The following is a 12,724-nucleotide window of genomic DNA, read 5'->3' on the forward strand; positions in this document are numbered from 1 at the left end:
GCTTTCCAGGGACCCACCTTCTCACCTGCCTTTCACTCCTGCCGTGTTTCCTCACTTGCTCTAAACCAAAACTAGAACATAGAGAAATGAGCTGTCTGAACTTACTTTACATTTGGCTTTGTGGGGTCCCACTTAGTTGGATTTGAGGGTTCAAGAGGTCTTGAATGCAAGTTAACCAGACACTTAAGAAGGCAGACGGTTAAGGCTCCGGAACCTGGGAATCACAAGGAGCTGCAGGGCGGGGAGAGCGCGCATGCACTCCAGGTGAGCTCCCAGCGGCCGTGGAAAAGAAGAGACCCTCCGGAGCCGCTGCCGCTCCAAACCTACTCTGCTAGAAACAGCAACAACAAAACAACATGGACACAAGTGGTAACATTTTATTATAGAAAAGCATCCCAAACGTAAGGGCTTCGTAAACACTGGGAGCTGAGCAAGTGCAACTTTAAACGTAAATACAAAATGAAGAGGCAAAACCTACGAGCCTTTTGCCTTAAAGAGGAAAGTCATGTTCTGCAGACAGTATCCCGCCAGAGCATGGACGCAGCTCCATCTCCCACCAAGGCCTCAGGTCTGCTTTCTGAACTATGCCCAGCTTAACAATTTCAAAATGATGGCAAGAAGTGGCACTGAGTGAGTCACCAAGACTGACTCCTAACCTTCTATTGACTATTATCAGTAAAGGCTCCCAGCACACTCTGGCTGTGTTTCCTCTGAGGAGGATCAGCTGGAACACTATCCACCCTTCCTGGCTTATTCCACAGTGTTTCCACAGGCCTGCACACGTTAGGTTGCCACACAGAATTCAGCTCACACAGCACCGGCTACTGCATATTGTGCAAGAAATCGAGCTGCTTTCTAGCGTCCTTGCCCTTTCTTCTGTCCTTCTTTTAATACCTTTTCTCCACTTTGGAGAAACCATTACGTCGTCTCAGACACATTTTAACACTGTCTCCATGCCTGCATCCAGTTCCTTAATGGCAACTGCTTCCTCATCAGCTATCTATGACCTGATGTGCACAGATTCAGATCCTAGACCTCAATTCAGGTTTATCTGCTTGCTGACGCAGATACCTCTGAATAAGACAGTCTGGGCAAAACCATTTTCTTATGAAAATGTTTCTGTACAAACAGCCTGGCTTTCTTATTTAGGCACTTAGGAAAAAAAACACCAAACCTGAGTGCTACCTTTTTCATGAGAAACACCTCTTGCCCAGCTGGCCAGTAGCTGACTCCTGATGGGAGTGACTGTAACCCAGCTCTTGACCCTGTGAGAACTGTGAGGTCCTACCACTGCGGAATGTCCTGGCCCTGGGGACAGCAGCTGTGGCTGAGAGGAGCCACCAAATTAGAGCGATGCTTCACTCCAGGCCAGAGGGGAGGGGCCGCCGAAGATACGCCTCTCCACCAGAGGGAGCCTGCAGGCCCAGCTTGCCTCCCAGCCACCAGTGCCTGGTGACGACACCATGCATTTCCAGCTCGCTCAAACCCCAAGCGCTGGGTCCAAAAGCATGTCAACCCAATTCTGGGGGGAAAAAAGACCTAGTTTTTGAAAGCCTGAGGAAGTTAAATTATTTACACAGAACAGAGTACAAGCCATACTTTCATACCTAGCTTTGTACCTAAGCAAGGACTAACTGTGTTAGCTAAGACATATTTACCCCTAAATGTTAATATATAAGCTATAAAACAGAAATTACACATACTACAGACGACACAAAAGTTTAACTCCAGTTTCCTTTGTGATGGCATGGAAGTAACTGAAAAGTGTAAAGGAAGCACCATTAAACAATCTGGGCTGGTCAGCTACTCATGGGTGAAGTACCAGTAAGGTCAAAGCCAAACCTGACCTCAAATATGAGCCAGTTCTTTTCATAGAATTAAACCTACCCTCTGGGCTACAACACAGCACTAACCCTCAATGGCAACCCTGGCCATCAGCCATACAAGTGTTCATCAGAGCAACTCGTAGGTTGGCTCAGTTGAACCCCTTGCTGCTAACTTCTCTGAGTAAGAGCAGAGCATCCATGTGCCTTGGGACACTGCCCCTGGTCACATGCACGGAACACACACCTTAAGAACGCTCTTGTTCATCAAGCCTGGGAGGAGCAGCTGTCAGCACACTCCTGACTTTCCCTTTGGAGGACTGTGGCTAGGGCAGTCATAAAATGGCGCTGAGGAGCTTCCCTACAGTATCTTACGGAAATATGAGACACGGTATCATATGGAATTTAAGAAAACCAGGCCTGTTCTTAAAGAACTTGAAGGAAACTGTGTCCCTTCTTAAATGCTCAGGCTCGGTGACTGGAAGGCCAACCCCTACCACAAAATGGGAGAAAGCCTCAAGATGCGTCTGGCTGTTAACTCTGAAGCGAGCTCTGCTGTTCACAGCCATGGGGACATCAGTACAGACAGGAGTGACCACGTGCTGTTAACACAGAGCCGACAGCAATGAGTTCACTAAGCTGGATTCCCTTCTGCCCGTTCTTCCTTTGGGGTTGACATTAGTATAGTTTTCTTACCTAGTGTGTAAGCAACTGACAAGCTATTTAAAAAATCAAAATACCCTGATACCTAAAATATTCCATAGTATGAAATGAACATACAATGAAAAATCCTACACTGGGACAGAGCCTAACCAGGTGACATTTCCCCACTCAGATCCAGCCCTAGTCCTTCTTTCCGAGCTCTTACTGGTCTTTCTACTGAGAAACGGCACTTTTGGAAACTTACTGCTCACATCTTAAAAGCCTGTTACGCCATATCTGAGGTCTCCCAGACACACCCAGGGCAACATGTTAGCCTAGGGTGAAGACTACAGCTTCACACCAGATTCCAAGCCAGGAGAATCAAAGTGGCCTGATCTGGAGAGCTTCTTCAACTTGGGTTGTGAATTTCATTCCAAATGAATAATAATCTGTTTAGGCTCAAAAACCTTGCAGCTAAAAAGGTTTCATGAACACTGTTATGCATTATCCTTCCTGTCAAAGAATCCGTGAGGTTTTAGATTGTTCACTGCAATAATGAAAAACAAAACTGAATTGAAGCTCTTAAGAATTTCCTTTTGGACATTTTGAATAAGAGCCTATTTCTTCCCAGATGCAGCCGGGGCACAGATGCCACCAGAATGGTACCGTCACTAACCTCTAATGAGCATCCCATCAGTGTTTGCTTGTAGAAGGTATAGATTGTCTCCTTTTAAGTTTGGTCCCTTTGCTGCTAAGTAATTTGCCTGGTATAAAACAAAATAAACAACCAAGAACAGAGTGTGAAGGATGAGAATGGCTTTGCTGAACATGAGGCAACAGGAGTCCTGACTTCTTTTCTGCTTCTGCAGTTATGCAGACTTGGTGAACAGCACCAGACCCCAAATCTTCAAGTTTCCAGGGCTGCTGCAAAGCTGGTAGTTTAATTACCAGCGAGTGCTTTTTCATCCCCTGCTGGAGGCACAGGCTTACTGAAAAGGACAAAGATTAACTATGGGAGAAGAGGAAAGGACGGGGGAGAAGCATGTCTCCTGCTCAGTGAGACACACCAGGGGAGGACTGGCTGGGCATCCCACACAGAGACAAGGCCTGCAGAGGGACAGACCCACAGCCGGCCCTAATCCTGAAAGTCATTAGAAGCCATCTGAGAAAGTGGGGCGTTCAGCCGGTCAAGTTCATCCACTTGGGGTGGATGGTGCATTAATATTTCTTGGTCCTCCAAGACATCTTCTCCAGCAGCGACTAGATTTGTGAGGGACTTGCTTCTAACACACTGGAAATCCACATGGCGACTCTTCCCTTCTTCTTTTTCCCAGGACATCTGGATAAAGGGGCGCTGCACATAATTATAGATTACTTCCGACCGGCCGCCAGGTCTCCTCTTAATTTTTTCTTTACAGGTAGGATAACCTGAAACAGGGAAAAAAGGCCATCATAACCCCAGAAAATCGATCACTCGGGTTCTCATACTTCTTTCTAACTGCATCCGTTTCCTCCCAAATCTCAAGGCTGTGAAACCACAGGGAGGAGACCATGTTCTCCAGCCCCTGCTGCCCACAGCCCGCTGCCCTCCTGCCCAGGTTAGTAGGTCTCGTCCCTGAAAGGGAAGTAACAAAAAACTGTATTCCTTCTAATGGAGGGGGAGAAGCCTCTTACTAATTTCACAAGTCTTTCTTTTACTGGCTTCAAAACTACAGGACACACATCCTACGGTGGCATGGCTACTGTGGCCCTCTAATTCTATTGCCTACAGGGCATCCCGTGTGAATAGGTAAGGAAATGTGAAATGTTTAAGCCTAAAGGAAAAACTGGGATGCTGCCTACAGTATCTAAAAGGCTGTCACACGGAAATGGGAGAAATCGTATTCACCTTCGCAGACCAGAAGGAAGACGGAAGAGGGAGAAGGTCGTCTACTAACTGTGGAAGAATGTTCTCATGTCTGATGGGCTACTCTGCAAAATGGAGTGACCCCTCTCCCTCTGTCCCTATGGTTATCAAAGAGATAAAGGAGGACGAAGTAGAAAGAGGTTTAATAGATGATCTCAAAAATCTCTTCCAACTTTAAGTTCCAACCTAAGTCAGACACAGTGACAGGTTCTGTGGGCAACACTGAGGCACTACAGCAGCAAAACGCAGGTGTCAAAAGACCCGCGGCGGGGAGACCAGGATGGTTTCCGCGCTCTCCCGAGAGTCAGTCTCCAGTACGCTTCCATGCAGATCGCAGGTTGGGAGCCACTGCTCAAACCATTTAAAGCAGTTCTGTCAATACACCCAGACATTCCTCAGAGGTTTGCAGGGAATAAAATGAGTCTCCCAGGTAGCTGTCAGCAGGACCCTTCCAGGTCCCAGAAAGGTCCTCACCAGGACAGCTGACTAAACAAGACGACCCTCCCATGTGGCGAGCCCACGAGCCCTGCATTTCCCTCCAGTGTCCTTCACCCTGACTGCTCTGTATCCTGAGGCAGTCAACTGGAACTTATTCCTACAGCTGCTTTAAAACATTTTCAATTGGAAATGAAAAGAAAATGTACAGGCAAAACAAAAACTGGAATTTGAAACTTGGGTAGGAATGTAGTTTCCATGTGCGTCTCTATTCTCTAGGCCCTCAGCAACCAGGTTTTAAGGACATAAGATATGGCCACAGATCCAGCTATACCCACAGGCCATGCAAGCTGGATACCGACGGGGTTGTTCTTTACCTTCAATTCCAATGCGAATGTTTTTCAGGCCCCGTTCCTTTAACACTGTTTTAGCAACATCCCGATTCTCAATGTATTTGAAAAATCTGTAGAGCTTAGAACTATAAAGAACTGGAAAAGAAAAAGTAAGTCTGGGGTTAACCATGGAGTGAATACCTTTGTAAGAGAAAGGAGATGAGCTAACAGATTCAGACTAATGAATGACCTGAGCCCTGATGCCAAAAAATTCATATGGATCACAGAGTAAATGTTAAATGATAAATCAACCGTTTAAGAAACCATGTTAAGAAACTTTCGTAGTCTCAGGGTAGGGAAGACTTTCTGGATATGACATAAATTCATAAAGGGAAAACTAAAACATCTCTGCTCACCCCAATCCAAACAAAGCTAACAAGACAACGAGCTGAGAAAAATACCTGCCACTCTTTTAACAAAGGGCTAATTTCCTTGGTATCTATAGAGAGTAGTCACAAAGAGAGCTTTTGCAAACCACTAAGTCAAAGACTAACAATCCAACTTTGTAATGGGCAAAAGGCATGATTACAGTTAACAGAAAAGGAAATTAAAACGGTTTTTTAAAAGATGTTCAGTCTCATTCATGGAATAAGAAATGCAAATTAAAACTCCAGCAAGATGCCGTTTTTCACCTACCAGAGTGGCAAATATTAAATTTCAGTAAAACTGTCTTGGTGAAAAATGGGAAATAAACTCATCATATACTGTTTTGTGAGTTATAAACTGGCTCAACCTTTAGAGAAGATAAAATTTGGCAAATTCTATTAAAATCATAAAAGCACAAAAGGTTTTGACACAGAAATTCCATTTCTAGGGATATTATTCTACAGAGATATACATGTGTGAAAAGACTTTCTTTAAAAAGATAATTCACTGGAGCATTAGCCATAATTTATAGCTTAAATGGTCATCAAAAGGGCTGGTTAAATCAATTATGGCAGTCATGCAATGGAATACTACACAGCCATTAAAAAGATGGTGGAAGCTTTTAATGTAAGACATGATATAGAATAGCCTCTACAATATGGTATCATTTAGGGAAAAAAACAGGCACACAATTGCTTATGTATGTGCACTGAATAAATCTGGAAGAATATAAAAGAAACCGAAGAGGAAAACTAGGTAGATGCAGGTGTGGGAAGATTTTCAATGTATATCCTTTTGTCTTTTCTGAACTTTGAATTACTACCAATTCAAAAGGATTTAAAAATGAAACAGAAATGACAGCACCACTTAACAGCGGCCTCAGTGCTGACCCAGCAGGCATGCCAGGGGCAGGTGTGGGAAGCACAGGCACGCTCACAGTGCTCCCCAGCATGAAAGACCCGCATCATCCAGGTGAGTGTGCTGCCCACCAGCTCACCAGTGACAGCCACTGGTTCTAAGGTCTAGCTACGACTCTGGGCAGCACGTTTCTTGCTGAAAACATTGACATCGTGCAGGGGGCTCCTACTTTGAGAATATTCCTCTCCCATGGGTGGAGGGTGGTCTTCGTCCCAGTCCACAGAATCCTCATCCGTCAGCACGACAATGTGGCATTCTCTCTCCCCTTTCTTGGCACAGCCCACCATGATGGGCAGGATCAGCTCTTCGAGGTAGTGATCAAACTGCTTGTGAGCACCATCGTTAGACAGTTCATGCAGTAAAGCACCTGGGAGACAAAAGGCCAGTGAGCATCCTCTCTGCCCAAATGCAGGCGTTACTGCAGTGAAAAGACTGTGAGGTACATGGCTGTTATCATTGGTAAGGCCCAGAAAAGTGGCTCGCTTCAAGGCAGAGAATGTTTCCTGCTCTGAGGTGATAATTAAGCTGGATCTGTTACATGCTTTACACATTCTACCAGTCTCCTGTTTAATAAACCCCAAGCATTCTGATCAGTTGAGGTTTTTTCAACATGCAATATCAGAACATAAACATTAATTCTACAAGAGAGAACCATCATTTGGGGATGACTCTTTATAGCACCTCTTCTGAAGATGCTCTGGACTGCAATTTAGAGTACCACAGGAGAGGGATAATCTAAGGTTTGGAGACACCAAGGGACTTTCTCTAAGTGGGTACTAGACTCAGTGGAGAAACCACACATCCAGAGAACGTCATGGAATATGAAGGAAAATGTATCATGAACTTTAAAGAATTCTTAAATCATTTCACAAAGCTTAGGTAATGGTAAGAGCATGGAGTCTGTATTCAATCAGTTATCCCAGCTTTAAAGTTTAGAGCTCTGAACAAGCCAATTTCTCCATCTTTTCCTTTGTTAAGTGAGATTATCACCCATCTTTCAAGGGTTAATTGTGAAAATTAATGCAAGTTCACATCTACAAAGCACTTAACAAACACTAAGTTAATGATAAACTGTGAGAAGTACCCAGCCAATTTAGGTCCTGTGACTCTGAGTGAATCTTACCTCATATCTGAGGGTCAGTATCCTTATTTGTTAAAGATTTGAGATCCCAAGGTCCCAAGAGAGGACGCAACTAGCTTGGTGACTCACGGGGTCAAGCTAGCCTTAGAGCCCGCTTGTGGTCTCGTGTTTACTTCCTCAGAGTTTTGAAGCAACAGAGGGAATGGTTAGTACCGTGTCTCTTCTCTGCAGATGATCCTCAACCCACACTTAAAAGGCTTTCTGTTCAGTGATAAAAATGTCAATCCTAAGCAAATTCAAAGGTTAGCTGCTCAAATGCAGTTGGCAGCTTCTCCTGTACTCACTCAGATCTTGACATCGGATAGTGTTGAAGTCAAAGTTAATGCAGAGATAATCACACGTATCTCTAAGGTCTGGTATAGAGATGCCATCAGGACAATTGATGATACCAGTTTTGTAGTAATCCTATAAAGAGATTGACAAGAGGAAATGTAGTCAAAGAACAAGATGGAAACGTCCCTCTTCAGCTCTGACTCACTCATTCCTGGTCCAGGTTAAGTGCTGGGTTACTAGAACTATCACCAAGTTGGTGATTCATCAGACAGCAAAGTGACTCCTGGCCATCTTGACACGTTTAATCACAACTTGACACCTGACTGCGCTCACACAAGCAAGAAGGACTTAAGATTACAGGAAGAGAAAATAAAGCAGGAAAGGCAATAACTAGAAATGGCAAACCCTGAAGTCAGAGCACAGTCTGATGGAACTCTGAAGGCTTCTGACTACGCACGCCCCCAGGAAAGAGGATGGAACCAGAGGTCACTACACACCAGCACCGTTCGGAACACAGTTGCACTGATTCCTTCTGCAATCTCATACTCGCCCTTCTCGTTGGGACGCGTGAAGTTGTACTCTCTTCCTGGCCCAAACATCCTGAAAGATACCCAGGCAACAGTGTTACCCTCTCCAGCAGGATTCTCCGCAGATGAAACTTCTCCCTTTTTCACCTTTTCCTGGAAGACTCCAATCCCCTCTCACAATATAATTTTAAAACAGAGCACCAGGCCTCAACCCCTCTTAAGACACACTTAAGTCTTAGGAAACTCCCTTCAGACAGAAAAAGAAGGCAGCAATGCTTTCAGTGTTTGAGTGCAACGAGGAACAAAGCAGCCTCCCCTGGTCACCGGCAGTGAACTTCTGTGGCGCACAGCGGCACCTGTGGAGCTGTGCCTGGAACGTCTCCGGAGCACCGGCATCCTGGATGACAGTGTCTCCTGCCCTGAGCCTTTCGGTTCCTCCTCCTCACCCACCACCATGTACCCGTCCAGCACGCCATCCTCGATGTTTCTGAGTTTCGCTTTTCAACATCTGATAGATCAATCTGTGTTAGTTCGTGTAGATGTTAATGCTTTCCCTTTCCTGGTACATTTTACAGCTGAGCTCTGGAAAAAATGCCCTTCCTCAATCCAAGGAGTAACCAATGGTGGGAATTTCAGGTCAAGCCAAAAAGGAGGGGAAGAACTGGATTATCAACAGTTTGACATATTTCAGAGAGGCAGGCCTGCTCTGGGCTGACTTCAGAGGTCATGAAGGCACAAGGAGGAAACCCTGCTTTTATACTCATCCATTCCCACCCCTCCTCCCTCTCTCAGATCCCTTCCAGAAAAACTGGCCCCATGACTCCTACTACCTCTGCTACACGTATGTGCAGGAACTGTGGAAGGAGAAGCCAGCACAAAGGACAGGGCAGGTGGACGGTACTGTCGGTCAGCCTAACAGGGACTCACTGCCTTTTCCTTCCTTAACCTGTTGGGAAGCCCTGCTGTCCAGCTGTTCAAAACTGTTATGCTCCACCCTGAACTGGCTGCTTTCCAAGGTCTGAAAAAAAGTCACGTGCCCTCCAAATCCCTGCACTGTACATAAAAAATCCATCTGATAAAAGTAGTCTTCAAAGAATGCTGACTTTTTTCTGGAATGTTTTGGGTGAAGTGTAGCTGAGACAGCAATCAATCAAAATAGTGAACAACATGCCATAAACATGACTGCACCTCAGAGCCGTCCGTCAGGAGTGGCATGGATCTGCGTTAGCATTCTGTTTCTCAGCTTGTGCCCTGTGGCTAGTGGCCCGCATCTGTATGCTCAGTGGCCAGGGATATGAATACTTTATGTAGCCACAGGACAGAACAAACCCACAAACTCTCCGAATTCATGACCTCGGCTGACTCAATGATGAACCACCTAGATAAAGGGATCTATTACCCAGAAAACGCTTGCCTTTCTTTTCTTGAGCACTACTTTCGGAGGTAGCCTACTTCACACAGATAGCCTACCCTAAGAAGCACCTTTTTGGGGCACCTGAGGAGAAGTGGTGGTGGAGATACCAAGACTGAAGACATGAAGTCAAGTCTAAGACAGGGCCAATTTAGAAAATGTTTTAACGTTCTAGCTTAATCTTAAGTCATATGTTTAAGAAATATATAGGTTTGGCTCCAGTTAAAACTGGTGGGTTCATCAGCCAGTTCATCATTTGTATATATGTAAGTAGACACATATTTGAATAGCTTAGATTTCACTTAGCCTAAAATTCAGCAAATGGTGTGGTCCATTCTGATTTCTAATTCAGTTAAAATCAGTTCAAAGTCTGGAGAGAGGTTATATCTTTAGATAAGATCCACTATTAAGTACTAGATGAAAAGCCAAATGTTTGTGTGTATACACTCACATTATTTTCCTCTTAACCCAGTCTGCTCTACACGTTAAGGTGTGTACAGCTGGCTAGAAGGAGAGCTCCTCACTCCCAGCCCAGGCTCTAAGAATACTTCTGGGACGGTAATCCCCCTCAGTAGACGCTTTCCTTTTCCTAAACTCGAGTCATAAAAAGCTGGAGGCAGGAGATGCGGAGGGGAGAATACGACTATATTCTGAATTAAGCAGCACAGAGAATGGAACCTGACCGCAGAGAGAGCCACCATCATAGAGAACAGCCAGCTACAAAGACCTAGTTTCAGAAAGCCTGATTAGTGATGGAGGTCTTAGAAACTGATGCCACCTGGACCTTTTGCACTCCCCTTTGTGGGGGCTCGAAAGTACCTACCCCCCAAAATCACCAACACCTGTAAGGTTCTTATGCTGTTTCACAAAAGTATCAAGGTAGAAAAGTAAGCAATTCAATGTTTTCATTCTCACATCTAATGCAAGGCAAACAGCAGGTATTTCTATTCATAGAAAAGAGAGTGAATTTGGAAGGAAATTATCATCAATTACCTGCCCAACATGGTATCCGGATGAGCAGTGAAAATTTGTGGGTTGACCACAAAGCGTGTGCCATCTACGAGAAGTGTCACTTTCTCTGGCGCCTGAGGGTGAACGTTACAGCCAAAGCCCACTGCGCTGTTTCCAAATCGCTCCGGAGCAATGAAGGGTTCATGATTCCGTTTATTCCCACTCTGGAAGCAAGAGCCTTTGACATCTTCAGGAAGTGACATCATGTGAGGGAATGGAAGATTTGCTGGCTGAGAGGCAGAGTCAAGTGGAAGGTCTAAAAGATCATACGATACAAACAAACCAAAGTAACTTGACAGCAAAAAGCCTCGGGAGAAAAATAAACCTTGTCCTTTTAAAAAAACAAGAACAAAAAACATTAAACAAAAAAATCCCCAAACTTGAGGTAGCCAAAAGCAAAAACTCTTGTCTAGAGCACATAAAGGAAAAACAAACTAGACTCACACTGGACGCCCAGGAGCTTTTTCTTCTGCGTTGCGCATGTTTTTGTGCACTGGGGAGAGGGCAATGAAGGCAGTAATGCCCGCACTCTAAAAATATAACTATGGGGGAACTCCCTGGAGGTCCAGTGGTTAGGACTCACTGCTTCCACTGCTGGGGGCCCAAGTTTGATCCCCGTTCAGGGAAGGAAGATCTCGCAAGCCATGGGGCATGGCCAAAAAATAAAATCATTGAACACTGGAGAAGAATTTCTGTGGAAAACAAGCAACCCTCTGCCATATTTTTAAACCTCCCCGAGTCTTGTTTCACAGGCACTTTATTTTCATTTTCACTTCTATCTCTAAATACCGACCATATTTCCTGCATTTTATTTAAGAAACTTGATAACTTCATTAGTCAACACTATTAGTTTTCTACATTCTTAAAAAACATTTCTAAATTTTATTTTCCAAAAAGGATAGTGGTAAGTCTCTGATTGCCCCACTTTTCCTAGAAATGCATTTAAAAATGCATGTTCATTATGCATAGGGGAATCCTAACATCACCAACACCATTTTCTGAACAGACAGGTCTTGCTCTCAATGGAAACGTTCCAATGCAAATGGTCTTGGATTAGAATTCATTCATGGAATCAAAATTTTTGTTTTAGTATCACCAAAGAGCCATTTCCGTAAAGAATTTGACTTTTCTAAACCTGATTCGTTATCTGTAAAGTGAAAATAACGTTCACTCCACCTACCTCACAGGATTGGTTTGACTATCAACTGAAATAAAGTCTGCGACAGCACTTAAAAATGTGTAATTCCACACCGTCTGAGATCTGGCTGCATACAGAAGATGATAAGGAGAAAATATTTTCAAAAGGATTACCAGAAGATTGGTTTTTAAATTTTTTTGGCCACAGCATGCAGCATTTGGGATCTTAAGCTTCCTGACCAGGTATCGAACCCACACCCCCTTGCAGTGGGCGTGTGGAGTCTTAACCACTGGATGGCTGGGCAAGTCCCAGAAGATTCTTTTAAATAGGGAGTTCTCCTAGTATATTTTTTTTTTCTTTTTACATTTTTTTATTTTATTTATTTTTTTAATTTTAAAATCTTTAATTCTTACATGTGTTCCCAAACATGAACCCCCCTCCCACCTCCCTCCGTCTCCTAGTATATTTTATGTTAATGGAAAATAATGTGGTTTTTTTTTTTTTTAATGAAAAATTTCAAATATATCAAAACCTAGAGTTAACACAGTATGTATACATCACCTGAATTTGGCTAGTTAACATTTTCCTAAATTTTCTTCAAACTTTTTTAGAAAGAAATGAAATGTTATAGGTACAATTTAATATCTCACTCCCACCCATCATGTCTTTTAAATTTGTTTACAATAATTCATGAACAGGATTACTGCCCATGACCTCTGAGAAATTAGTTTTATTTCAGGC

The 12,724-nt window shown here is 44.0% G+C and overlaps 1 protein-coding gene across 5 annotated transcripts in view; it reads right to left on the reverse strand.

The window, feature by feature from the left end:
- Positions 1-365: 365 nt before the first annotated feature.
- KCTD20 (potassium channel tetramerization domain containing 20) overlaps positions 366-12,724 on the reverse strand; it is a 36,986-nt gene continuing 24,627 nt past the window's right edge. For all 5 annotated transcript variants that reach the window (XM_052647534.1, XM_052647535.1, XM_052647536.1 and 2 more), the window contains exons 4-9: positions 10,828-11,101; positions 8,394-8,496; positions 7,908-8,028; positions 6,652-6,849; positions 5,184-5,294; positions 366-3,893 (exon numbers count right to left, since the gene is read on the reverse strand). In XM_052647534.1, coding sequence (XP_052503494.1) covers positions 3,601-3,893; positions 5,184-5,294; positions 6,652-6,849; positions 7,908-8,028; positions 8,394-8,496; positions 10,828-11,101 — 1,100 coding nt within the window. In that variant the 3' untranslated portion in view covers positions 366-3,600. The remainder of the gene's footprint in view (positions 3,894-5,183; positions 5,295-6,651; positions 6,850-7,907; positions 8,029-8,393; positions 8,497-10,827; positions 11,102-12,724) is intronic.

The sequence above is a fragment of the Budorcas taxicolor genome, chromosome 11, assembly GCF_023091745.1.
Source record: "Budorcas taxicolor isolate Tak-1 chromosome 11, Takin1.1, whole genome shotgun sequence".
Lineage (NCBI taxonomy): Eukaryota > Metazoa > Chordata > Mammalia > Artiodactyla > Bovidae > Budorcas > Budorcas taxicolor.